We start from the raw sequence: 27,009 nt of genomic DNA on the forward strand, positions 1-27,009 counted from the left end.
GCCCCGGTACCAGCGGTGCTTCCGGGGTCGGCGGCGGCTGGGGTCGGCGGCTGCTGGTCTCTGTGCCGGGGTCCGAGCCCCACGAAGCCCCGACCCGAGCTGCCGGATGCCTGCGCGCAGCGGGGCCCAGGTGAGCGCGCGCCTCGGCCGCCCCGCGGAACAGACGCGCCCACCCCAAGGCGCAGCAGCGAGCGCGGCCGCCGGAGCGGGAGTACCGGGGACGGGCGTATCGCCCACCGCCCCGAGGGTTGGGGCAGAGCCAGAGCGTAGGCAAGGGCCAAGCTCGGGCCGAAAGCAGGGGCCGCAGCGCCCGGGGGCTGAGCCCACGGCGCGTTGGCAGCGCTGGCCGAGTGCGGAGACAGTCACGTCAGCGTCCTTTCCAGGCCGACTGGCAGTCTCCGTTCGACATGAACGTCAGCACTCCCGTTAAAAATAATGCATCTCTCCCATGCCAGGAGGACTTAGGGGCTGCTGAAGACCAGCCCTCTGGGTGCTGCCAGGCCGACGCGCACCCGCCTCCTGTATCTTCCCTCCTCCTTTGCCTCAGGACAGCTGAGGATGTGTGGTCAGGTTCCGCCTAAACATGGGGAGGCCACAGGTGGGAGACTGGGGCCTGCTGGGTCTCAGCAGACCCTCCTGGTCCCTCAGGAGACCTTGCCTTTGCCCCACTTGCTCGTTATCCAACCTGGGCCATGAAGCAGAGGACAGTTAGGGACCCTGAGCACATGGGATGGGGCCCGGCCAGTGGTCACCCCGGTACTCACTCCTCCCTGTGTGTCAGCCCTTGGGGGCCATTCCAAGGATTCTGACACACTGGGATCCCTGCTAAGGCCCTGCCAAGGTCCTGGCTGTGTTTTGAATTCCTGGTAAGGGTTGGATGAAAGGGCAGGGTTCCAGAAACCAGCTCAGACGTTTGCTTGGGACCTGCATGATGAGTGGGAATCAGAGGGCCCCAGCCCTGCTGTCCCAGGCTCCGGCCACCATTTGCTCCCCAGGTCGTGCAGCCTGGGCCCCCACGCTGTGCAGCTCGCACATATGTGGGGCAGAGCAGCCACCCTGCCACCAGCAGCAGCCGTCCATCAGATGTAATCATTTCCTGAGGCCTCGAGTGTGTCGGGGTGTTTGTGCCTTGTAACTACCCACAGGATGGTCACCCCCGCTTTGCAGATGAAGAAACCGAAGCAGGTGGTCAAATCCAGTCTTTGCATTTCCTGAGCCTGACCTTACCAGACAGCTGTCTTCTATTCGGATGCTTATTTATTTATTTTTCCCATTACAGTTTTCCCGAAGGATGGGGCAAAAAAAGCAGCGACTAGCCAAAGCAGAGCAGCCACACAGCCCGTCTGACACAGCCCAGGCACCTTGCCCCAAGGAGCCCTGTTTGGGACCACCCACCACCCTGGGCCCATACCGCAGCATCTATTTCTCAAGCCCGAAGGGCCACCTTACCCGACTGGGGTTGGAGTTTTTCGACCAGCCAGCAGTCCCCCTGGCCCGGGCATTTCTGGGACAGGTAATGTGAACATAGCAACGTGGTCTCTCCTAAAGTGCCTGTCACTGCAGTTGTCCCTGAAGCCCTGCCCGCTGCCTGCTGGGCTTGGCCCTCGGTTAGTCCTCCTTGTCCTCGTGCAGTTAGCTGCTTTGCTCACACTGGTCCCTGGATAGCTCCTCTCAGTTGCCTGAGATCATCTGGGAAGAATGTGGAGATTGTCAGTGTTGTTTGCCCAGGGTGCAGCAGGGGTGCCACTGTCTACCCCCCCGGCTTCTGGCATCTAGGGCAGGAGCACTTGCACTGTTAGCCTTCCTCACCTGGAATCCACCTCACAGTTTTTCCACACATGGGAACTGTGGCTGTGGCCAGTGTTCGGCTGCCCGTTCCCACTGTAGTGGCTCTCAGTGCAGTGCTGGCTTCCCAGGGCCCCTGCAGCTCAGTGTAGGTCCAGGATCTGGGCTCTGCCTATCAGACTTGGAGTAAGAAGGAGGGACTGCCCAGGGCCCATTCTGGTGGGGCCTGCGGTGCAGGCTGTCTCCACAAGCAAATGCTCACACAGCCACGGCATCTTGGCTGGATCTGTTGGGAGCACTGTCTGGGTGGTGGTCCTTGATGCCAAAGCCCCAGGCCTGCCTTTCTGGTTCTCCAGAGGCTCCGAGGCCTTCTCTTTGTCCTTTAATGAGCCTACTTTTAGGTTATAATCACCAAAAAGAGCCAGAAGAGAAATACCAGTGGCAGGAATTGGGTGCTAAAGAGCAGACCCTAGAATGTGGGCTTGATCTCGTGGAGAACAAACAACATTCTGTCCCCATGTGGATCCTTCTAAAAGCACCTTAAATGGGCATTTGTGGCCAGGCATGGTGGCTCACACCAGTAATCCCAGCACTGTGGGAAGCCGAGGTGGGCAGATCACGAGGTGAGGAGATCGAGACCATCCTGGCTAACACAGTGAAACCCTGTCTCTACTAAAAATACAAAAAACAATTAGCCAGGCGTGGTGGCAGGCGCCTGTAGTCGCAGCTACTCAGGAGGCTGAAGCAAGAGAATGGTGTGAACCCGGGAGGTGGAGCTTGCAGTGAGCCAAGATCACGCCATTGCACTCCAGCCTGGGCGACAGAGCGAGACTCTGTCTCAAAAAAAAAAAATAAAAATTATCTGGGTGTGATGGCGGGTGCCTGTAATCCCAGCTACTTGGGAGACTGAGGCAGGAGAATCGCTTGAACCCAGGAGGCAGAGGTTGCAGTGAGCTGAGGTCACGCCATTGCACCCCAGCCTGGGTGACAGGGCAAGACTCTGTCTCAAAAATAAAAAATAAAATATGATGGGCATTTGTGATACAACAAAACGGTACATGTGGCAGGTGCATCATAGGAGCAGGGCAAGGGCCCAGTGTGGCATCAGGGACCACAATACGTTTGTCTCTATTCAGCATCCTTGGCAGGCCACAGTCATGCCCACTTGAGCTCATTGGTGGACAAGATGATGTCCAGCAGAGAAGAGGGTGTTTCACCGTGTCCCTTGGATTAGGGACAGCCCTCTCCATAACCTCCCAGTGGATGCCCTTGCAGACCCCTCAGCCGGGCTTGGGTCATGCACTCATCCCTAAAAGCGTCACTGCAGTGAGTTGCCATGAAATCCCAGGCCACTCTCTGGGCTGAGGAGGGTGTGGTGTCCCCCAGGAGGCTCTGCCAGCAAGGAAGAGGGTGTGGGTGTTGGCAATGGGGGTGGAGTGAGAGGCCCCAGTATCTGCCATTGTTGGAAATGGTATCAGAGTGAAATCCAGATCAGAAATTTGGGTTGGAAAAGGAAACAGTGAGAAAAGGGCTGTGGGAACCTCCTCTCCAGAATGGTACTTGGGCCCCCACAGTGTGCCCCCATGGAGGCAGAGGAGTGCGCAGCGTGAAGCCCCTGGAGGGGCATTCCCTCTAAGCTCCAGGGAAGATGGAACAGGGCCACCCTTTCTCCCCTGGACGTGGTCTGGCCAAGCCTGGCCTGTTCACTTCTGTCCTCACGGCTCTGGATGCCTAAGGATTTCTGGGCTTCCAGCACAGGCACTGACCCCTTCTTTCCTCCACCCTATCTCCAGGAAGGCCTCCTGAATGCTCCCCCAGCAAGCATCTGAGCTCCAGTGCCCCTCCTCCCCAGCCCATGATACTGACCATGGCCTCTGGCACCGCAGGGCTTCATGGGCTGAGGTGAAGGTGGTCTGGCTGTCCAGCTGATGCCTCTGGCCTAAAAACAAGACAGGTGCTGGGGATGTGGCTGGTCCCCAGTGCTCTGCTGTTAACTCGGGCTCCAAGCACTGAGGGCACAACTGTTGGCCGTTACCAAGACCATGGTCCAGGCTGGGGCACCGTGGGGCAGCTGGGCCTACTGCTCAGAAAGGCCTTAGAGCCGGAGGGTGGGAGCTTAGTATGAGGGTCCCTTGTGGCCACCTCAGCAGCCCAGGTTTAGGGGACTTCACAGGCTCTGGGATTTCCCAGGTAGCTGGTGTGGGGACATCCTTGGGGTCCTGTGCCTTCCGTGATGCCTGGCCTCATGCTAAATGCTGATGGTTTTCTCAAGGGTACTTGGGAAAGGAGGAAGCTGGGGAATGGAGGGCCCTGCTGAGAGGACTTGGAGGTTGACCTGCAAGGTGAATCCATGACTGCTGGTTCCCAGCCCCGCCCTGGCTGTGGCCTGAGGTGTCTTTGGCTTGCGGTCTGGTGGTCTAGCAGGGCTGGAGCAGACAACTGGTACCCTCGACAGCCATATTCAGGCTCAGCAGGAGCAAGAGAAGAGGCAGGATGGAGACGGGGCAAGGTCCATGGCTAGACCTGGGCGGCTGACACACCCTGAGCTGGGGAGATGAGGTCCAGGCTGGGCACTGTTAGGGTGAGTGGACCCCCATCCCTTCCTGCCCTGAGCAGAAACTGACTTCGCACAGGTCCTAGTCCGGCGACTTCCTAATGGCACAGAACTCCGAGGCCGCATCGTGGAGACTGAGGCATACCTGGGGCCAGAGGATGAAGCTGCCCACTCAAGGGGTGGCCGGCAGACCCCCCGCAACCGAGGCATGTTCATGAAGCCGGGGACCCTGTACGTGTACATCATTTATGGCATGTACTTCTGCATGAACATCTCCAGCCAGGGTGAGCAGTGCTGGGGCATGGGGGGTTGGCGGTTGAGGGGGCTGGAGGGCTGGCAGAGCCCCGTCAACTAACAGCCAGCAGACCACCAGGAGGACTGAGGTGGGGCAGATATTTGAGCAAGGAAGTGCCATTTCCAGGGCCAGGTCAGGGTTTCAGGAGCTCTGGCTGCATTGACAGGGCAAGGTTGGTTAGAGGAGTAGAAAGGGTTGGTTGGGGCCAGTCGTGGTGGCTCACACCTGTAATCCCAGCACTTTGGGAGGCTAAGGCAGGCAGATCACCTGAGGTCAGGAGTTCAACACCAGCCCGGGCAACATGGTAAAACTCCGTCTCTACAAAAAATACAAAAATTAGATGGTCATGGTGGTGGGCACCTGTAATCCCAGCTACTAGTGAGGCTGAGGCAGGAAAATCACTTGAACCCGGGAGGTGGAGGTTGTGGTGAGCTGAGATCACGCCACCGCACTCCAGCCTGGGCGACAAGAGCGAAACTCCGTCTCAAAATAAAAAGAAAGGGTTGGTTGAAGTGGAGGCAGAAAGGAGGCCGAGGACACAGGTATCACCTGCCCTTGATGGAGGCAGCACATGAGGATTACAAGCCAGTTTGAGAAGAGGATGATCGCAGTGCTAAGAAGAGCAGAGTGGTCAGGTTGCCAAGGATGGAGCAGTGGGCATAGCAGCGGGGAGTTAGGGTGGGCAGAGAAGTAGGCGAGGACAGGGAGGTTTGGTAAGAAGAGATCAAAGGGTCGTATTTTTGTCAGGATGTGGGACTTGGATGTGTTGTGTGTGAAGGAGCCAGGGCAGGGGGGTGTGGTGATGAGGGCAGCCAGGCTTTGACTCATTTGCAGGCGGCTCTGTGGGGGCTCAGTGGGACCGTGAGGGGCATGTGTTTTGCACTCACAGGGATGTAGAGGGTCCCGCTCCTTCCTACTGAGGTGGGTCAGGGTGGGCAGCGGGTGCCCCACCTGGTGAGCTGGAAGCAGCGTGGGAACCACAGAATGGACGGGAACTTAAAGGCTTTGCTTGGCCTTGATTTTAGCTTGAAATACTTTGACAACTGGCTGGTCAAGGGTATCTGCTGAGAGGAATGCCGCACTTGCTGGCTTTGCTGGAGGGCATGGCCTCGTCCGCTAGTGCTCGCCCCTGGCTGCTGATGCAGAGGCTCACATGGCCACAGCCCAAGAGTGGGGACTGGCTTGGCCACCTCTGGGCTAAGCCTCTGACTCCCAGGTGGCTGGGAGGGCCAGGGGTGCACAGGTGAGTCACAGCAGGTGTCTCCAGGGAGCTGCCTTGCTGGAGGGCTAGGGCTCCTCTGGCCAGGGTCCAGGTCATCATTGTCCCCAGCCGGGAATCCAAGGGACCTTTCCAGACCTGCAGGGCAGAGGAAATTCAGATATCTGTGCTTGAGTGAGCCCCTGGGCCCGGGAGCCTTCACTTGCTGTCTCTGCTTCTCAAGTGGCCTGGCCTGGTGAGGGAGGGGCTAGGCTGGAGGAAGGATCCCAAGGGAGGTGAGGGGCGCTTCGCCAGCCTTCTCCTGCCCTGCCTGTGCAGGGTGTGGCAGTCCGTCTTTCCACTGAGTCACTGCATGGGCTCTCCCGACATCCGGTGCACACTGACAGCTGCTCTAAGCCAACCCCTAGCCCCCACCACTTGACCAACACAAATGCTGAGTGGGTGAGGCAGAAGGGGAGCCCTGGGGCCTGGCTAGGCCCAAGGTTTCCTGCTTCCTGGCAGAATGATCGCAACCGAGGACTGGCTCTCTGGAGCTTCCTTTGCTGGCCTCATAGCTGCTGCCAGTCACAAGACCAGGGGAAGCCAGGTAGAAAGGAGATGGTATCCGGCATTCATCATGTGTTTTTAACAGTCTGGCTTTGTGAGGGCGGCCACAGTGGTGGAGGCACTGCCTGGTGGTGGCAGCCAGAGGTGCCCACAGGAGGCACACCTCATGGTGCAGGCATGGAGGATGGCAAGGTAGGCAGAGGGGTCTGGACACAGTGAGGTGCAGCCCCCTCCCACCAGGTCAGACCCAGGAGACGGTGCAGGTGCATAGAGCAGGTCCCTGGCCCAGGCAGGAAGGCAGCTGTCTGGATGTGCACTAGGGCAGAGAAGACAGGAGCCTAGGGAGGCTCCACTTCCACATTGTCCATCCATCCCACAGGGGACGGGGCTTGCGTCTTGCTGCGAGCACTGGAGCCCCTGGAAGGTCTGGAGACCATGCGTCAGCTTCGCAGCACCCTCCGGAAAGGCACCGCCAGCCGTGTCCTCAAGGACCGTGAGCTCTGCAGTGGCCCCTCCAAGCTGTGCCAGGCCCTGGCCATCAACAAGAGCTTTGACCAGAGGGACCTGGCACAGGATGAAGCTATATGGCTGGAGCGTGGTCCCTTGGAGCCCAGTGAGCCAGCTGTAGTGACAGCAGCCCGGGTGGGCATTGGCTATGCAGGGGAGTGGGCCCGGAAACCCCTCCGCTTCTATGTCCGGGGCAGCCCCTGGGTCAGTGTGGTCGACAGAGTGGCTGAGCAGGACACACAGGTCTAAGCAAAGGGCCTGCCCAGACAATATTTTTTAATTGTTTAAAAAACAAATAAATGTTTTATTTCTAGAAAATTGCGCTTTAGCCAGAGCTCTTCTAGGTGATCAGCATGTGTCTGGAGCCAGCTCTTCCTCCAGGACACGAGGGCTGGGGGCCCTGAGTACGTAGTGCCAGACCCAGTGTGGATGCTGGGGAGAATCATCAGTGTGGGAGCAGAGAGCCCCCGAGGGTGGGGTCCTGCACAGTGGGCCATGCCTCCACCAGCAAGATGTGCACAGGTGACAGGGCTGCTCCAGCCTAGCAGGGGAGCTCAGGCCCTCGCGCCCCAGATGGTCAGGACCAGGTCACAGCTTCGCTATGAGCCTGTTTGTGGCTTCCATGGACTGTGGTGAGGGCTGGGCCAGGAAAGGCTCATGGCAGCCTGGGAGGAAGAAGTGCATGGCAGACAGAGGTGGTGCTAGGGACAGGGCCACAGGGCACTTCACAAATGGAAGGCTGTCAGAGAGATGGGGACAGGCCACACAAGTGTTTCAGCACATTCTTCAGGGTGGCCACAGAGGGGGGTTCCAGGGAGCAGGTGTAGGGACAAAAGGAGGGTCTGAGAAACGCACAGCTCACATGGGCCTAGAAGGATGCAGCCCTCACCCAGAGACAGGAGTTCTGGCAGGCCCCCTCCAGCGTGGAGACGCCTACACATGCGGCGAGGACTGGAGGGAAGCATAGGAAAGCGGAGGGCAGCGGCCTCACAGCTGAACCACCAGGGGCCAGTACAGTGGGGCTCTGCAGGCTTCACTGGGCCATGGCTGGCCGGCATCCACCCAGTGCCAGGCCTCAGGGCTAAGAGGGCTCAGCCTCAGCAGGGAGGAAGCCCTGGGTGGGAAGATGCGAGCGCCCACCTGCACACCCCAGCAGCCTTCCGCCCTCTGCCTGGGCTCAGGGAAGCAGAGCCTGGAAGACGGCAATCACGGGGTCCTCATGGGTGGTCACCACCAGCACGCTGCGGAACTTGTCAAACAGCATGAGCAGCTGGGAGCGCCGAGTGTTCTCGTTGTACATAATCTCCTCCAGGTGGTGGCGGCCTCGGAAGTAGTGAAGGAGCCTGGAAGGGATGGGTGGGCGTGAGCCCAACCTGATGCCAGCCCCCAAAGGCCTCTGCTGAATAGCTACTGTTGGGAATCAACTCTGAGCTGCCCATAGGCCTGAGCAGAGCTGGCAGTGAAGGCCAGGGAGGCAGCCACAGACCCCCAACAAGGGCAGGCAGGCCTCCAGGACCGCACGCCCACCATGGTCCTGCTGACCAGCAGGTGGGCAAAGTGGGTCCAGGAGGATAGACAGCTGTTCACACCCAGAGCTGCCCCAGCCTGTGTCCTGATGTTGGGATCAGGGGTCTGCTGGTGGCTTTTTTTTCATGCTATGGTGAGTCCCACATAGCTCTGAAGCCAAAAGGTCACAGCTTTTATTTCCCCCCCACCCCAAGAAATGGAGTCTCACTGTCACCCAGGCTGGAGTGCGGTGGCTCGATCTCGGCTCACTGCAACCTCCACCTCCCAGATTCAAGCAATTCTCCTGCCTCAGCTTCCCAAGTAAGCTGGGACTACAGGAGTGTGCTACCATGCCTGCGTAATTTTTGTATTTTTTAGTAGAGACAGGGTTTCACTATATTTTGGCCAGGCTGGTCTCGAACTCCTGACCTCAGGTGATCCACCCACCTTGGCCTCCCAAAGTGCTGGGATTACAAGTGTGAGCCACTGTGCCTGGCCTGCTTTTTTTTTTTTTTTTTTTTAATGTCACCATCATTTGGAAAGTCACTGCTTTAGGGTGGTTTCTGCAACTGAGGCTGGCACAGAGGATGCTAGAATGCAGGTGAGACCTGGACCAGCTGCTCAGAAGCATTGCAAGTGGTCCTCTCAAGGGCCTGGAGTGTGGTTCTTAACAGGGAACTCAGTCCCTGACAACCTGACCACTCCCGGAAAAGTGTGCCACTACACTATCCCCCACATCAGGGTGGGGCTGACAGAGACCACTGAGCCACATCACCTATAACGTGGGGGATCCTGGGTGCCCCCCGGGGCTTAGAGTCCTGGGCAAACCCCTGCCAAGTCTCCTGAGGGTGAGAACTTGGCACTGCCTCTCAAGGGACAAGGAATATCTAAAGTAGTGGAGAGCGAAGAGGCCCAAAAACAGGCACACCAGGCCCCCAGCCCGGGGTCTTGGTGACAAGCTGCATCCCCATGCCTGGGCAGTGGCACCTGCCCCTACACACCTGATTGCAGAGACTCCATCTCGAACAGGGCCCCATTTGTTCTCAGTGGATCTGGTCCCGTTGCGTACGTCCCTATCCACTTTCTGCCCTGACCCTGCAACTGGCCCCAGTCCCAACGGTCAACCTGCACCCACCTGGCAAACATGCGGAGGTCCTCAGGGTTCTGGGCTGCGGGTACACTGAGGATGGCTGCGCGTTCATGCTCTGACAGGCTGGCCAGCAGGTTTTCCGTCATCCTCTGGTTCAGCGGTGAGTCCCCGCTGGGAAGCAGCTCTGCGCTGGAGTTGTCCATGCTGGGGCTGGTGAGGGTCATGTCATCACTGCTGGCTGTGGGGGCCATGGGTCAGGGTGACCAAGTGAAATTCCAGGACACCCAGGGGAACAGCGAGGGCAGAGCCAGCAGCCAGCCTCCAATGACACCCCTAACTCCCACAAGGGCCCTATCTGGTACCCCAGCTGCAACATCTGCCTGCAAGCATCCGCGGCTGCCCCACCTCCTGGGTGTGACACGCCCCTCATATGGCTGACTTGGGAAATGGGTAGCCTCCCCTCTGGGGGCACCCTCAAGGGACCTGAACAGAGGTGCAATGTGTACCCCACAAACACCCCAAGGTGGGCCTGGGCATCTTGCCCCTCACCCAGGATGGAGGACAAAGCACCCTGGGCAAGCGGGGTCCTCACATGAAGCATGAACCCTACAGCCAGACCTCAGCCAGGGGAGGACTTTCAAAGTCTTCCACCCCCTTCTGTCTCGAAGCCTGGGGACCTGGGACCTGGCAACAGGCTGCCGCCCTTGAGCCACACTGGCCATGACAGCTGTTCTGGGGCACAGAGGTGTCAGCTGTCCGGGTAGTGCTGTGAGATCCTGCTCTGATCCCAGGCTGGGGCAGAGATTCCAGCACTGATTTGGTGGGCTGGGAGCTGCTCCTGACTCTAGCAAGCCTGCTGAAGAGCCTGGAGGCAGAGCTGCCACCTCAGAGTCATGGTGGTGCTAGGAGACAGGAGAGGTGTCTCCACGGGGGACACAAGGCGTGTGCCTGTGACTGTGTGTGTGCAGCCATGTGGAGGCCCCTCAACACTCACAGCAGGGCCCATGTTGAGCCTCCTGGGCACCACCCCCAAGCATCTCCCCTGACTACCACAGCGATGCCCTGGGGGCCCTACTTGGGGAGCCAAAGCTGAGGGCGTTGGGCGTGCTGAGGCTGCGACCGCCGACCCGGGCAGTGAAGGGGACGTCGTCCTCTCGCGGGCGGGGCTCCTCCTCGCTGGGTGAGGCCATCAAGCAGACATAGGTGTGCAGCTGGATGAGAAGCCGGCGCTGTAGCATCCACACCACCATCTGGATAAGCTGGGTCTGCGGGTGGCAGCAGGTGAGGCTGGTCCCCCTCCCCACTCCAACTTCTTCCTGGGGGATCAGGGACCCATGGCCCTAGACATGGCCACAGCACACTCCCTGTGCTGACTCACAGGCAGAAAGACCCTCTTCTCAGAAAGGGAGCCCCCAGCTGCCAGCCAGCTCTGCAAGGCCAGCTCACCCTCCTGGGAAGGGAGAGGGGCCAGGGGACATCTGGATCACACCTGCATGGGCTCCCACCACACACCTGGGCCGCCCAGCATCTGGCTGAGGAGCAGGACCTGAGATGTGGAGGCCCCCTGTGACCGCTGCTCTGAGCAAATCCCCCACACTGTGCTGCTGCAGCTGCCCCTGTGCCTCCTCTCTCCTTCGGCCCACTGGCCCTGTAGTTGGTCCCAGCCAGCCAGTCCACCTCCAGACAAGCCCAGACACTGTTTAGAAAGAGGCTGTGGGCAGGCACCCTGAGAGCAGAAAGTCCTCTCCTTGGATCTACCTGAAAGTCCACCCTGAGCACAAGGGTGGATCCACAAGAAAGCTGAAGCCAGTGACCCTGGGCTTGGGGGTGGAGCACCCCCCTCCCCATCCCCACCATGAGAAGGCACGTCCTGGCCAGGCTGTCCAGTGTCTCTGGGTTAGCAGGTGGGGCTGGCAGTGAGAAGAAGTGAGGAGCCTTGTGCCAGGTAGAGTCCAGTCCCCGTGAGAAAGCACTGCCCAGACACAGGCACTGAGCAGCGAGGAGTGTGAGACAGCATCAGTGTCCTCAGATACACATCTGTCTCCTCATCTCTGGGAGGGTCGACAAGGAGCTGCTGGCCAGTGTTACCTCCTGGGAGGGGGCTGGGGAACTGGGGATGGGAATGGGGGATATACACCAGGTAAGTAAGAAGACGACCTGGTCAAACGGACTGCAAAATATCCAGACTTAACGCGAAAGTAAGAAATAAAACAGATGGGGCTGGGCGTGGTGGCTCACGCTTGTAATCCCAGCACTTTGGGAGGCTGAGGCGGGTGGATCACTTGAGCTCAGGGGTTTGAGACCAGCCTTGCCAACATGGTGAAACCCCATCTCCACTAAAAATATAAAAATTAGCTGGGCATGGTGGTACATGCCTGTAATCCCAGCTACTTGGGAGGCTGAGGCAGGAGAATCACTTGAACCCGGTAGGCGGAGGTTGCAGTGAGCCAAGATCATGCCACCGCACTTCAGCCTGGACAACAGAGCAGGTTTGTTTGTTTGTTTCTTTTTTTTTTTTTTTTAATACTTTACTTATTTATTTATTTATTTTTTGAGATAGAGTTTCGCTCTTTTTGCCCAGGCTGGAGTGCAATGGTGCGATCTCAGCTCACCACAACCTCCGCCTCCCGGGTTCAAGCAATTCTCCTGCCTTAGCCTCTCGAGTAGCTGGGATTACAGGCATGCGCCACCATGCCTGGTTAATTTTTGTATTTTTAGTAGAGACAGGATTTCTCCACGTTGGTCAGGCTGGTCTGGAACTCCTGACCTCAGGTGATCCACCCGCCTCGGCCTCCCAAAGTGCTGGGATTACAGGCGTGAGCCACCGCGCCCGGCCAACAGAGCAAGTTTCTATATCAAAACAATAAAAAAAGCTGTGCATGGTGGCTCACACCTATAATCCCAGCACTTTGAGAGGATGAGGTGGGTGGATCACCTGAGGTCGGGAGTTCGAGACCACCCTGGTCAACATGGTGAAACCCTGTCTCTACTAAAAATACAAAAAATTAGCCAGGCGTGGTGGCAGGCATCTGTAATCCCAGCTACTTGGGAGGCTGAGGCAGGAGACTGCTTGAACCCGGGAGGCAATGGTTGCAGTAAGCCGAGATCATGCCATTGCACTCCAGCCTGGAGTGCAATCAAAAATAAATAAAATCAATGAACAAAAAATAAAACTGAGGGGCTTTCCGGCACTGGAGCCCAGGCAGAACCTGGCTCCATCTAGGCCCTTGACAAGGCCTGGAGCAACCACTCAGTCGTGGCCTGGAAAAGCCACCCCGTCATCTAGACCACAGGAGGCCTCTGGGATGGAAGCACCAGCAGCTCCTCCCTAAGCACTGGCCCAAGAGAAGGGATGCAGAGAGTGCCTCTTAATTCAGCTGATACAATCTGGCTCAGCTCCCAGAAACCAAGGGCTCTATGAAAGACCGCACTAAGAACTCTGTCAGGTTTGGCATCTAAAGGAGCTGAAAAACCAGAATCTTATTCTCATTCACAATTTGAGAACGGAAAGGGTTTGACTTTAAGGACTGGTTTTGCCTAATAGATCTGGCACTTACTCAAATACTTTTGGAGACAAAGACGTGAGAACACCCAGTTCGTCTGTCTCCAACATTCTGTCCTATCTGGCCCTGCTCTGAGTCTCTGCCCAGAACTCAGTGGAGGGGAGGATGGCAAAGCCACCTCAGCACGAGGCTGAGGCACCTGCAGCCCACAGGGCAAGCCACTGGCCCTGCTACAGATACCGGTGCACCAGTCCATCCCACAGATCTGCAGGAGGCCTCCTATCCCCCAGCCACTCCTAGCTCTCAACCTGCCTGCCCATTGCCCTGACCCAGGCCCACTAGGGTCTTCTCTAGGCTCTCTTGGATGAGGAGATTCTGGGGACCGGTGACCCCAGAACTCATACCCACAGACCCTGTGGCCACCTGAGCCATGGCAGGGAGTGAAGGCAGAAGCAAAACTCTCAGAGGGTCAGGCCCCAGCCCAGTGAGAACAAAGCTGCCTTTGCACCCCCATCTGTAGGCAGTCCCCAGTCCCAAAGGGGTACAAGGCAGGTCTGTAGGGCCAGAAAAGGTAAGCACTCTCCTGCCAAGCTTAACTCAGTTCTAACCCTAAAAACTGCCTGCCACAGCCAGGGTGGGCTCTATGGGGAGGGGACAACTGCCCAAGTGTTGGGTCACTGGCCAAGCATCTGCAGCTGACTTTTGGGCCCTGCTGAGCACATAGCACTTGCATGGCAAGCCCCCAAAACCAAGGAGAAGCAGCTAGCAGTGGTAAGGGCTCAGATCAGAACCAACAGCCAGGCAGGTAGTGCCTATCCACTACGCACCTGCCACTCCAGGCTCCTCGAGCTTCTGTGACTCACCTCCTGCACAGCGGGGGCCAGGGGATTCCTAAATTCTGATAAGGAGACCGGCAAGGAGAACTTGGCAAGGACGGACGGCAGGTCATGAGATGGGAACTGATGGGAGAACTGCTCGGCTAGCGGGGAGTACCTGGAGGCAGACGAGCATGCCAGTGAGTGCAGCAGAACCCCCACCGTGTTCTCAGACCCCCCACTGTGTTCTCAACACTGGCCTCAGTGGGCAGCAGAGAAGCAAAGTGTGGCAGGTGGACCAGGACGGTGCAGTGAGGGCAGAACAGTATGATGCCAGGCAGGCCTCCAGGTGGACAGAACCTGGGCACTTCCCCTTGAGCAGCAGCAGGAGCCATGGGCACAGTTCACCCTGCATCTCACCTCTGATCCCTCAAGGTGGATTAGGAGAGCCAGCCTGGAGGAGGGGGCCCGGCATAGGGGGGATACAGGAGAGTCACACAGCACAGAGCCAGACCAGAATTGGGACCTGGGCACGCTGGTGGCCAGGAGTTAGGCTGAAGTGAGAGCCTGGCCTTGGGGCTTCCACAGCCTTTGGTGCCTGGTCAACACAGAGAACAGCATCTGGAGGGCCCTGCTGGCCTCACCCCTTCCCACTCAGGGCTCCAGGCTCTGGCAGCCAGCAGCACTCACAGACATACGCTGGCATTGGGAGACAGCATGTAGACGTTGTTCTCACACAGCGGGTAGATGATGATGGCCTTGCCCCAGTACACCAGATGAGCTGCAAGCTGGAAAACCTGCAGGCAGAGGGGAAGCTGCAAGGACCATGCCTGAGGCTGGCCCACTGGGAGCTGTCAGAAGCTCTCAGCATGGGTGGCCATGGCCTACCAACCCGGAGAAGCTGATCCCAGGCTCGTGCAGAACACACATGGTGGCTGTGGCCTGCGACTTCCTCCCTAATGTGGAACAGCACCTTCCCAACCTCTCACTAGGATGTGGGGCACAGCCAGCACACAGCACACAGCACTCTCTGTGAGCAATGGCTTTTTTTTTTTTTTTTTTTTTTTTTGAGACAGTCTTGCTCTGTCATCCAGGCTGGAGCGCAGTTGTGCAATCTCAGCTCACTGCAACCTCTACCTCCCAGGTTCAAGCGATTCTCCTGCCTCAGCCTCCCAAGTAGCTGAGATTACAGGCACATGCCACCACGCCCAGCTAATTTTTGTATTTCTAGTAGAGACAGGGTTTCACCATGTTGGCCAGGTTGGTCTCGATTTCCTGATCTCGTGATCCACCCGCCTCAGCCTCCCAAAGTGTGGGATTACAGGCGTGAGACACTGTACCTGGCCACAATGGCCTTTTTATCACTGCTCCCTGTGCTGTTTGGTGCCACTGTTTTCCCATCCTGTACTGTCTTGACTCCCACTGAAGAATGGTGGTCTCAGGCCACAAGCATGGGAATGTCTGGGGTGCTGGGAACACAGGGTTGGCCCAGCTGGGCAGGGGTCTTAGCTGGATGTCCTGGCAGGGCACAGCCCTCTCATACCCCCTAAAACTCCAGCATGGCCTTGCCCCAATGATGGGTGTGGAGTCACTCAGCATGCCACTCCTACATACCCAAAGGCCCCAGGTCTGCCCCACCTCCCAGCTTTGCTCTTGTGGACCCTTGAACAGCAGGAAACACAAACACACCCAAAACCCCTTCCAGAGGAAACTTCAGGCCTGAGGTCTGAGAGCACAGTACCACAGCACTTCATGAAAAGGTGTGTGCAATCCTAAGCACTTGCACTTCTGCCTCTGCATCACCCCAAGACACCACTCCACCCTCTTGGCCAGGAGGCCTCTGTGTGGGTGAGTCACCCCTGCCTGGACACAGAGCTGCCTGCTGCTAAGGACACTTATACCTCAGCTCAGAAAACAGGGCCTCCAGACTGAGTGCAGTGGCTCATGCCTGTAGTCCTAGCATTTTGGGAGGGCAAGGCAGGCGGATCACCTGAACCTCAGAGTTCGAGACCAGCCTGGGCGATATAGTGAGACCTTCATCTCTACCAAAAATTTTTATTTAATTAGCCGTGCACTGCGGCACATGCCTGTAGTCCCAGCTACTCGGAGGCTGAGACAGGAGGATTGCTTGAACCTGGAAGGTGGGGGTTGCAGTGAGCCGAGATTGTGCGAGTGGTGCCTCCAATGGCACTGCTAACCCCAACATGGCAGGTTTCAGTTCCATCACCACCCTGCTGCCTCACCCCACGTGCCACTGGCATGTGCTCTCTCAAAAAGACACACCCACTTTCCCCCAGCTCTGCTCAGCATAGTGGTCTCCACCTCCTGCCTCTCCCTGCAGCAGCCTCTCCAAGATGCTGTCCATTCTGGAAATTGAAAGTCCAAAATCAGTACTTCAGGGCCAGCATAAGGTGCCAGCAGGACCAGGCTCCCTCTGGAAGCTCCAGAGAGAATTCATCCTGCCTCTTCAACTGCCAGTGTCTCTTGGCTTGTGGCCACATCACTCCACTCTGCCTCTGTGGTCACGTCGCTGCCTCTTTTCAGTCAGAGCTTCCTCTGCCTCCCTCTGATAAGGGCCTTAGTGATTACATTTAGGGCTTAACAGGATGATCTTCCCATCTCAAGATCTTTAACTTAGTAATATCTCCAAAGTGCCACATGAGTTCACATTCATAGATTTTGGGGATTAGGATGTGTATGTCTCTGGGGGCCGTTATTCAGCCAATCACAACGAATGTACAGCACGATCCTAATTTTCATAATACAAAATAAAATGTTTGTATACACACACACACACACACAGATAAAAAACCTGGAGGGATCTAGGTTACCTGTGGGATATGGGACTGTGGGAACTTTTTGTGTCTATAATTTGTGTAGTGTTTGAAGTCTTATAACATTAATTTTATCATGACAAACCCAAAATTTACTTGTAGATTCTCTCTGGATTGATGTAAACATGAATTATTTTATTTTATTTTATTTTATTTTTTGGGACTGGGTCTTGCTCTTTTGCCCAGACTGGAAGTGTGTGCAATCACAACTCACTGCAGCCTCGAACGCCAGGGCTCAAGTGATCCTCCCACCTCAGCCTCCTGAGTAGCTGGGACCACAGGCACACACCACCATGCCCAGCTAATTATTTAATTTTCTGTAAAGACAGGGTCTTCCTATGTTGTCCAGGCTGCTCGTGACCTCCTGGGTTTAGGCAGTCCTCCTGCCTCATCCTCCCAAAGTGCTGGGATTATAGGCATGAGCCACTGCACCCAGCCACATAAGGGACTTTAAACTACCTGGTGACATTCACACCTGAGGCAGATGCTCCCCAGGGGACTATCTCAAGGAAACAGAGTGACCCATCAGGGATGGGCCCCAGGGGCTTGTGCACTGCCACACCAGCAGCAAAGCTCTGCTGACCTGCAGCAGGGACAGCAGGGAAGGGTTACAGACACAGGAAAACAATGACAGCCTTCCCTCTCCCCAGTCAAGGCCACGGCAGGGAAGTGAAGGGGACCTCAAAGGGAGACCAAAGCTTTGTCCAAGGAGACTGACAGCAAGGGTGAGAGGCACAGTGTCCACACAAACTCCTGCCAGACAACCTCAGAAGAGGACATCAAAGCCTTGTCCAAGGAGACTCTGATAGCAAGGATGAGAGGCACAGTGTCCAGCACAAACTCCTGCCAGACAGCCTCAGGAAAGCCAGGCCCAGCTCCTTTCAAAAGCTCAACACAGGACCTGTGAACAGCCACACGCATTTACCATGTGGCTGGTGCTCATCAGGACACGGGGGTACACTGACTCCCTCACTCTGCAGGGTTGTATGGAGCAGTGACTTCTTTTACAATTCTGTGTCTCCTGGATGCTATGAAGGTGGGCAGGACATGGTCTTTACTGGGTCCTGTCCAGCCCACGAAGTCGAAAGGCACAGCTGGGCATGGTGCCTCATGCCTATTAATCCCAGCACTTTAGGAGGCCAAGGTGTTACGATCACTTGAGCCCAGGAGCTTGATGTCAGCCAGGGCAACCTAGGGAGACCCCATCTCTACCAAAAAAAAAAAAAAAGCCAGGGGCACACCTGTAGTCTCAGCTACTTGGGAGGATGCTTGAGCCTGGGTGAACCATGATGGCACCACTGCATGCCAGCCTGGGAGACAGAGCAAGAACCTGTCTCAGAAAAGAAGAAAGAACTACAAGGGCACAATCTGGTAAAAGGTCTCACAGAGGATAGACAAAGGCTCCCTGAGATACAGAGGCGGGAGAGACTTACTCTCAAAGACAGAATCCAAAAAGGCTGCTTTTGGGGAAAAGTGGCCTGAGAGTCAGGCCTTGCTGGACAAGTTCACCTAACGTGCTAAGAAGCAAAGGCCTGTTTCACAGGCCAAAACAGCATGGAAGCTCAGCCAGAGGGACCCAGGCGGGCCCACCTCACGCCTGGGTTCCTTGGCAGCCTCTGCTGCCCCCTGGTGGCCATGCCGTGCACACCGCCACCAGACGAGGGCGCCACCCACAGGCACCACCTGCTCCGCCCTCAGGCAACACTTCAATGGTCCCGTAGCTCTGGGCCACTCCACATGACTAGCAGCCACAGATGACCCCATGGCCTGTTGGCCACCCCATCAGCAGCCCCTGCTTCTGATTTCTCCCTGTGCTTTTTTTTTTTTTTTTTTTGGAAACACAGTCACCCAGGCTGGAGTGCAGTGGCACGATCTCAGCTCACTGCAACCTCTGCCTCCCAGGCCCAAGTGATCCTCCTACCTCATACCCCCAAGTAGCTGGGACTACAGGTGCATGCCACCATGCCAAGCTATTTTTCTTTCTTTTTTTCTGTACTTTCTGTAGAGATGGGGTATTGCCATGTTGCTGAGGCCAGTCTCAAAGTCCTTGGCTCAAGCGCTCCGCCTGCCTCGGCCTCCAGAAGGGCTGGGATGACAGGCATAAGCCACCGTGCCCAGCCTTCCCTGTGCTTTTCCTCCCACGCTTCACCCACACTCCAACCAGATCTGCAGACACGGCTGAGGGGCCCTCCATCTAATCAGAAAGGGCAGCCCTTTGCATGGACAGGCCCATAAGCATGTGGCTCAGCAAAGAAGTGGCATCTTGTACAGAGTGCACAGGCCAACACATGTGCACACGGAGCGGGTAAGGCCACCAGGTTAGGTCTTTGTTCTGCATATGGGAGGGCCCTGCATCCAAGCTTCCTGCCCTCAGTTCCCATATGCTTGTTAATCACCACTGTGAGGCCCCCAGGACCCTGCCCACTCCTGCCCTGCCCACCCACTAGCTCTGGTATCTCGACCTCCAATATTGGGAGCACCCCAGTCCTTTCTCTCACAGACTTGTCTTACGTCTCTGAGACAGAAGAACAAGTCAGTCCCATGGCTCATTCACAGAGCCAGCCCTGAACCCAGGTCTGACTCAGATGCCAAAACCTCCAGCCATCCCACGGACTGGCCCCACCCCATGGTGGGCTATGCCACAGCTCTCAGCTGGACAGAGCCCCTATGGATGTAGTGTGGCAGATGGCCTGCCTTTCCTGATGCCCCAGCACCTGCCACATGCCACCCATCCAGGCCCCCAGAGCTATACCTGCAGCAAGGCCAGGTCCGCATCCTGAGCTAGCTGCTGCAGGTTCTTCACAGCAGATGTGGTCTTGATCACCCGCACTAGGGCAGGGGAGCAGTCGATAGGAAGTTCACCCAGCAAGGACTTCTCATCACTGAGCAGCAGCAGGGCGTGGTAGGGGCTGCAAAACAATCACCTGTTACGGAACACACGAAGTACAGGAACCTGCACCACATATGCACCAGGTATGCACCAGGGACACAACCGTGCAGCTGGAGCCTCCCAGCCCTCAACTGCGGAGAGAAGGGCCAAGAGTGGGATCTGAGAAAAGGTCAGTGGTCTGTTTAGAGGCCTTCACAAAATCTGCCAAGGATTGGCTCATGTCTGTAATCCCGGCACTTTGGGGAGGCCAAGGCAGGCAGTCACGTGAGGTCAGGAGTTTGAGACCAACCTGGCCAACATGGTGAAACCCCATCTCTACTAAAAATACAAAAATTATCCGGGTGTGGTTGCACCCACCTGGGGTCCCAGCTACTCAGGAGGCTGAGGCAGGAGAATCGCTTGAGCCTGGGAGGCGGAGGTTGCAGTGAGCCGAGATTGCGCCATTGCACTCCAGCCTGGCGAGAGCGAGACTCTGTCTCAAAAACAACAAAAACAAAAACCTGCAAGGATTATGTCACCCTCAGAAAAAAACACATGACAAAAGTGGGGAAGGTTTGAAGACTGGACTCCATATCCCACCGCAGAGACACCTAGCAAATATTTGTTGATTGAAGAAATGAATGAATTTTTCCTAAGGAAATTGTCCCAAATATGAGAAAAGCAAAATCCCCTTCACAGACTAAGAACAGAAGTATGTTAAAATATGCTTAGCTAAGACTGAAAGGAAAGAGCACGAACTGGGGAGGGTGGAACTAGGCAGCGCTTTGCTTTCTGTCATTTCCAAATTTCAGCAATGTACCCAGATATATATATATATATATATATACATATTTTTTTTTTTTTTTTGAGACGGAGTCTGGCTCTGTTGCCCAGGCTGGAGTGCAGTGGCCGGATCTCAGCTCACTGCAAGCCCCGCCTCCCGGGTTCACGCCATTCTCCTGCCTCAGCCTCCTGAGTAGCTGGGACTACAGGCGCCCGCCACCTCGCCCGGCTAATTTTTTTTTGTATTTTAGTAGAGACGGGGTTTCACTGTGTTAGCCAGGATGGTCTCGATCTCCTGACCTCATGATCCGCCCGTCTCGGCCTCCCAAAGTGCTGGGATTACAGACTTGAGCCACCGCGCCCAGCCGATATATTTTTTTAATTAAAAAATGTTCAAGGGGCCGGGCGCGGTGGCTCAAGCCTGTAATCCCAGCACTTTGGGAGGCCGAGACGGGCGGATCATGAGGTGAGGAGCTCGAGACCATCCTGGCTAACACGGTGAAACCCCCTCTCTACTAAAAAATACAAAAAACTAGCCGGGCGAGGTGGCGGGTGCCTGTAGTCCCAGCTACTTGGGAGGCTGAGGCAGGAGAATGGCGTAAACCCGGGAGGCGGAGCTTGCAGTGAGCTGAGATCCGGCCACTGCACTCCAGCCTGGGCGACAGAGCGAGACTCCGTCTCAAAAAAAAAAAAAAAAAAAAATGTTCAAGGAACTGGGGGACTTGGGAACGGGTGGTGCCAGAAGACTGGGCTCAGTTCTTTCCTTGCAGAAAATCAATTAAATTGCCAGGGCACAGTGGCTCACGCCTGTAATCTCAGCACTCTGGCAGGCCGAGGTGGGTGGATCATGAGGTCAGGAGTTCAAGACCAGCCTGGCCAACATGGTGAAACCCCATCTCTACCAAAAATACAAAAATTAGCCAGGTGTGGTGGTGTGTACCCATAATCCCAGCTACTAAGGAGGCTGAGGCAGGAGAATCGCTTGAACCTGGGAGACAGAGGCTGCAGTGAATGGAGATTGCGCCACTGCACTCGAACCCAGAACAAGACTCCGTCTCAAAAAAAATAAAAATAAAAAATAAAAAAACAAAGTCAATTAAATTAAGAAAGTATAGTTTGGGAGGCCAAGATGGGCGTATCACCTGAGGTCAGGAGTTCGAGACCAGCCTGGCCAACATGGTGAAACCCTGTCTCTACTAAAAATACCAAAAAAATTAGCCGGGCATGGCAGTGGGCACCTGTAATCCCAGCTACTTGGGAGGCTGAGGCAGGAGAATCGCTTGAACCCAGGAGGTAGAGGTAGTGGTGAGCCGAGATCGCGCCACTACACTCCAGCCTGGGCGATAAGAGCAAAACTCTGTCTTTCTCTCTCTCACACATACACAAAGAAAAAGAAAGTAACTGAGATCCCACGAGTGCTGACTGAAATGCAAAAGACTGGGGTGGGGGCAACACCATCAAGCTGAAGTCCCTTCAGCCCTCCAGCCTCCCCCAGGACACTCAGCCCCACATCCAGGCTGCCCTGCCCAGGCCTAAGGTGGTGCCAGGAGGGCCCAGGGGAAACCTGGGATTGGTCATTTCTGGACACAACTGGATACAAAACTATGTGTTTTAACATCTATAAACAGCAAAGCCCCACCTGCCAGCTTCCGCAGAGGGACGAAGAAAAGAGAATTTTTGGAACAAAGTTAACTGGTAAAATCTCAGGCAGAAGCTAAAGGAAAGGGCCCTGGCAGGGAGTGAGCACGTGGGGCTGGGCACTCACCGGATGGCTTTCAGGCTCCGTTCGATGGCCTCTGGGGGGATCAGGCTAGAGGCCGCATAGTGGATCTTGTGGGGCAGGCAGAAGCTCACCTCCAGCCAGCTGTTGATGTGAAGCCGAACCACACCCGACGTGCACAGGCTGCGGAGAGTGGGCGCTGTTACCCCTTCACACAAACTTTCCAACCACACACACAGATCAGAAAACACCCTGCTCAATGGTGCTGATTTCCCTGCTGTTGAGCGCATCTCTTAACATCACATTATGTTTAAGAAAACAAGGGGGCCGGGCGCAGTGGCTCACACCTGTAATCCCAGCACTTTGGGAGGCCGAGGTGGGTGGATCATGAGGTCAGCAGTTCGAGACCAGCCTGGCCAACATGGTGAAATCCTGTCTCTACTAAAAATACAAAAATTAGCCAGGCGTGGTGGCACACACCTGTAGTCCCAGCTACCTGGGAGGCTGAGGCAGGAGAATCGCTTGAACCCAGGAGGCAGAGGTTGCAGTGAGCTGAGATCATGCCACTGCACTCCAACCTGAGCAACAAGGCAAGACTGTCTCAAAAAAAAAAAAAAAAAGAAGAAGAAGAAGAAAGAAGAAATATATTTCTGGCTAGTTCTGGATTCTGTAGTCCAACCAGACTGCCAGGGCTTGAGAGAAGCTGTAGCCCTGTCCTGGAGACTCAGTGCACTACAGGCACTCTAACTCAGGCCCCTGCCCGTCCAGACCCCTGACAGACACCCAACACCCAGAGCAAAACCTCCCTGTGAATGGGCCTGCCCTGCACACCTTACGAAGACCCAGTCACAGGTGCACGTCCAGGTAGAGCAGTGGCTGTCTCAGAGGGAGAGGAGGGCAGGGAAGGAGTGCCAAGTCCCCCCAGAGTGTTCCAGCGGTGAGAAGCACACAGTGCCCACCTCCCTGCACTCTGCAGATGCCCACAGCACCCCAGTTGCAGTGCATGTGGATACCAAGTGATCACCACAAGCCAACCGTCCTAGTCAGCCCCAACACTTCATTACCACGGAAACCCTCTCACTCCACATTCTATCAGTAACGGCAACTTGGTTCTTTCAGGTCCCAAAGCTTGCTCAGGCCAAACATAGCAACACCATCCCAGATTCCTTATTTCTTTCACAATCCACTTTAAACCATCAGCAAATCCTGTCTGCTCCACCTGCAGGGATGTCCAAAATTCAGGCCTTTTCAGCACCACCAGGCCCAAGACACCCAGAGCACTGGCCCCTCTGCTTACCCCTCCCCACACTCCCACCTGGACAGTCCCAGCCATGGGCCTGCAACACCCACATTCCTGTGACCTCACCTCCTGTGCCCAGTCACTCAGGTTCAGCTGTGCTCAGGGCCCTGGCATTTGCCCTTGCCCACGAACTCTCTGCAGACACCCCAAGGCTCCTTTACTCCATCGGTCTCCACTCAAGTGTCACATTCTCACTGAAGCCATCCCTGACTCCAAGCCCACTGGCACTCCAACCCCTGACTTGCTGCCTAATGCTGTCTCCCCAACCAGAACTCACTCCTCAGGAGAGGGGCTTGTGGGTTTCATTCTCTGCTCTCTACACATTGTAAAATGTGTCAGGCACGCAGGCACAGAGCTGCATTTCCTGAATGAAGCCAAGGAACACACCGCCCTCCCTGTGTGCACTGTCTTTCCTAGGAAGCCCTGCCCCAAGAACGGGCTCCACACTGGGGATGCAGCCCACGTCATCCCTTGGGGGAACCACACAAAACAAGGAAGGAGTCGTTTTCACCAGGAGCTTCTAAAACTCCCTGATGGAGAAACCAAGGCCCCCACCCTGCTCCACCGCTCACAAAGCCCCCTTTCCTTAAATAAGAGCCAACAGCACTTGTTCTATGACACAGAGGACATGCAACTGCTCGAGCAAAGCTGTCTGCAGCTGGCCTTCACCGCATCCCTGGGGGCTCCAGGCACCAGGGGTGGGATCTCCACCCACTCTTGTCAAGGCCTGGCCACTCGAAGTAGCCGGCACCTTCCTCGTGTCCTGCACAGGGAACACAGCATGTAAAGCCTCACAGTGACACCAGTTCTAAAATAGAAGCAAAATACATACAAGTTCTTCTCCAAACTGCCCATTTCTACAGCACCTCCCCCCATCATGTTTCCTCTGTTCACTGCCCCACCACCCAGGAGAGCAGCCAACTGGTGCTTTTCCCATCACCCCCTGACCCTATTCCGCTATTCTCAGCTCCCAGTTGGCAGGACAGGCCAACACACTCACATCCGGCTAAGTCCGGGAGGCCTGGCCAGACTTCTGGCCGCCCCAGGCCAGAAGGTACAAACGGCCCCTCCAACGTCTCTCAGCACACGTCAATATGGGTGCTGAGAGAACACCACGGCCCCAAGGTCCCAGAGGAGGGCACCAGTCTCAGCTTCTTCCAGAACTGCATGCTAACCAAGTATGTCAGAGCAGAGCGAGGCTCCCAGAACCTTACCTCTCTTTGTTCAGGGTCTTTGCAGGGTGAAAAAATATCAAACCCTGAGAAATGTCCCAGCCTCTAAGGAATTAAAGATCATACCAGGAGAGATTCGTCCAGGGGATTCAGGTTAGTTACTCAACTTGAGTGAGCAATAGTTAGGATCTTGGCATCCGTACGCAACAGGGAAGAAAGCACAAGTGAGAGGTGGCCCCATGCACTGTGCTGTTACCATCTGGGTCAGCAAGGAGGGCCACTGGAAATAAACAGCCTATTTTTTTTTTCTTTTTTCTGAGACAGGGTCTCACTGTTGCTCAGGCTGGAGTGCAGTGGTGCCATCTCCGCTCACTGTAGCCTCGATCTTCTGGGCTCAAGACAAACTCCCAGGTAGCTGGGACTACAGACATGTACCACTACACCCGGGTATTTTTTTTTTTAAGGGACGGGGTCTCACTATGTTGCCCAGGCTAGTCTCAAACTCCTGGGCTAAAGCGATCCTCCCACCTTGGCTTTTCAAAGTGCTGAGATTACAGGCATGAGCCACCACACCCACCCAAGACCTTTCTGTTTCTGTACTATTTAGGATGTAGCTCAAAGTGGATGTTGGGACACCACAGAATCAGAATACTGAGGCTCCTATCGTTTCAAAGGTAGCTGTCCTTGCTCCGCCTAGGAGCACAGTGAGGCCTTATGACAAGTGCTGTGGCTCCCAGCACCAGCTTAGGTACTTGGAGTGCAGCAGGGAAGGAAACAACTTGGCTGCTCTGCACGTTGGGGGCTTCATTTGGTGGCATCAAGACAGACACATAGGCCGGGCGCGGAGGCTCACGCCTGTAATCCCAGCACTTTGGGAGGCCGAGGCGGGCGGATCACGAGGTCAGGAGATCAAGACCATCCTGGCTAACACGGTGAAACCCCATCTCTACTAAAAATACAAAAAAATTAGCCAGGCGTGGTGGCGGGCGCCTGTAGTCCCAGCTACTCAGGAGGCTGAGGCAGAATAGCGTAAACCCGGGAGGCGGAGCTTGCAGTAGGCCGAGATGGCGCCACTGCACTCCAGCCCGGGTGACAGAGTGAGACTCCACCTCAAAAAAAAAAAAAACAAAAAAAACAAAAAGACAAACACATAATTGGCTGGGTGCAGCGGCTCACGCCTGTAATCCCAAAACCTGGGAGGCCAGGTGGGCCGATCACTTGAGGTCAGGAGTTCAAGACCAGCCTGGCCAATATGGTGAAACCCCGTCTCTACTAAAAATACAAAAATTAGGCCAGGCGCGGTGGCTCACACCTGTAATCCCAGCACTTTGGGAGCCTGAGGCGGGCGGATCACCTGAGGTCAGGAGTTCCAGACCAGACTGACCAACAGGGAGAAACCCCGTCTCTACTAAAAGTACAAAATTAGCTGGGCGTGGTGGCACATGCCTGTAATCCCAGCTACTCGGGAGGCTGAGACAGAAGAATCACTTGAACCTGGGAGGCAGAGGTAGAGGTGGAGGTTGCAGTGAGCTGAGATCGTGCCATTGCACTCCAGCCTGGGCAACGAGAGAGCAACTCCATCTAAAAAAAAAAAGAATTAGCTGGGTATAGTGGCAGGCACCTGTAACCCCAGCTACTTAGGAGGCTGAGGCAGGAGAATCACTTTAACCAGGGAGGCGGAGGTTGCAGTGAGCTGAGATCACACCACTGCACTCTAGCCTGGGTGACAGAGCAAGACCGTGTCTCAAAAAAAAATTGAAATTAAAATTTTTTAAAAAGACACATTGGCTATGTGCGGTGGCTCACTGAGCCTGTAATCCCAGCACTTTGCGAGGCCGAGACAGGTGGATCATCCGAGGTCGGGAGTTCGAGACCAGCGTGACCAACATGGAAAAACCCCATCTCTACTAAAAATACAAAATTAGCCGGGTGCAGTGGTGCATTCCCGTAATCCCAGCTACTCAGGAGGCTGAGGCAAGAAAACCACTCAAACCCGGGAGGCAGAGGTTGCAGTGAGCCGAGATCGTGCCATTGCACTCTAGCCTGGGCACAAGAGTGAAACTCCATCTCAAAAAAAAAAAAAAAAATTATCCGGGTGTGGTGGCAGGCACCTGTAATCCCAGCTACTTGGGAGGCTGAGGCAGGAGAATCACTTGAACCCAGGAGGCAGAGGTTCCAGTGAGCCAAGATTGCACCATTGCACTCAAGCCTGGGTGACAGAGCGAGACCCTGTCTCAAAAAAAATTGAAATTAAAGTTTTTTGAAAAAGACACATAATTGTAATCAAATTGTATGGAGCATTAGAAACTGGAGAGAGTTATAGGAAAAGGAATAGGGGCTTGGAACACACGTCATGGAAAGCCAGGAACAAGTGCCAGCTACAGGCATGGAGAAATGAGGGCAAGAGGGAGAACACATCAAGGTTCTTCTAGTGACTTCCCAGCTTGGTCACCTCTGCTGCCCTCATCATGCCAGCTGTCCTTGGAGCTGCAGTCATGCGGTCTGTTTTGT

The 27,009-nt window shown here is 55.7% G+C and overlaps 2 protein-coding genes and 1 long non-coding RNA gene across 34 annotated transcripts in view; 1 reads left to right on the forward strand and 2 right to left on the reverse strand.

Annotated features, from left to right (window-relative positions):
• The first annotated feature begins 5 nt into the window (after nt 1-5).
• On the forward strand, nt 6-7,224 carry MPG (N-methylpurine DNA glycosylase). 2 transcript variants are annotated; one of them, XM_077984057.1, is made up of 6 exons: nt 6-130; nt 456-565; nt 996-1,185; nt 1,280-1,513; nt 4,419-4,623; nt 6,779-7,224. In XM_077984057.1, the coding sequence occupies exons 3-6, from the start codon at nt 1,147-1,149 to the stop codon at nt 7,153-7,155; spliced, it is 855 nt and encodes a 284-aa protein (XP_077840183.1). In that variant the 5' UTR covers nt 6-130; nt 456-565; nt 996-1,146; the 3' UTR covers nt 7,156-7,224. The 2 variants fall into 2 exon arrangements, with proteins under 2 accessions (XP_077840183.1, NP_001190188.1); NM_001203259.1 differs by lacking the exons at nt 456-565; nt 996-1,185 and having other exon boundaries at nt 30-130.
• The window catches only part of NPRL3 (NPR3 like, GATOR1 complex subunit), a 63,300-nt gene continuing 37,530 nt past the window's right edge, over nt 1,240-27,009 (reverse strand). For 16 of the 31 annotated variants that reach the window (XM_077984844.1, XM_077984833.1, XM_077984840.1 and 13 more), the window contains 7 exons: nt 22,072-22,209; nt 19,407-19,563; nt 14,511-14,617; nt 13,869-13,998; nt 10,578-10,767; nt 9,548-9,740; nt 7,677-8,249 (listed from right to left, as the gene is read on the reverse strand). In XM_077984844.1, coding sequence (XP_077840970.1) covers nt 8,084-8,249; nt 9,548-9,740; nt 10,578-10,767; nt 13,869-13,998; nt 14,511-14,617; nt 19,407-19,563; nt 22,072-22,209 — 1,081 coding nt within the window. In that variant the 3' untranslated portion in view covers nt 7,677-8,083. Of the gene's footprint in view, nt 1,690-1,809; nt 1,958-3,651; nt 3,725-5,638; nt 5,992-7,676; nt 8,250-9,547; nt 9,741-10,577; nt 10,768-13,868; nt 13,999-14,510; nt 14,618-19,406; nt 19,564-22,071; nt 22,210-27,009 lie in introns of those variants that run through there. The other 15 variants (XM_077984847.1, XM_077984838.1, XM_077984841.1 and 12 more) reach the window with 3 other exon arrangements.
• LOC144337783 (uncharacterized) lies at nt 16,788-18,551 on the reverse strand. Its single transcript, XR_013411289.1, has 2 exons — nt 17,496-18,551; nt 16,788-17,407 (listed from the first exon to the last, which is right to left on the reverse strand). It is a non-coding gene; the product is annotated as an uncharacterized LOC144337783 (long non-coding RNA).

Source organism: Macaca mulatta, chromosome 20 (genome assembly GCF_049350105.2).
Source record: "Macaca mulatta isolate MMU2019108-1 chromosome 20, T2T-MMU8v2.0, whole genome shotgun sequence".
Taxonomy (NCBI): Eukaryota; Metazoa; Chordata; class Mammalia; order Primates; family Cercopithecidae; genus Macaca; species Macaca mulatta.

Bases quoted from the DNA above. Each gene is read 5' to 3' on its own strand.
- MPG (XM_077984057.1), top strand. From the start codon at position 1,147: ATGGTCACCCCCGCTTTGCAGATGAAGAAACCGAAGCAG. The intron at 1,514-4,418 runs GTAATGTGAACA...GACTTCGCACAG, and splicing joins CCCGGGCATTTCTGGGACAG to GTCCTAGTCCGGCGACTTCC. The intron at 4,624-6,778 runs GTGAGCAGTGCT...TCCATCCCACAG, and splicing joins CATGAACATCTCCAGCCAGG to GGGACGGGGCTTGCGTCTTG.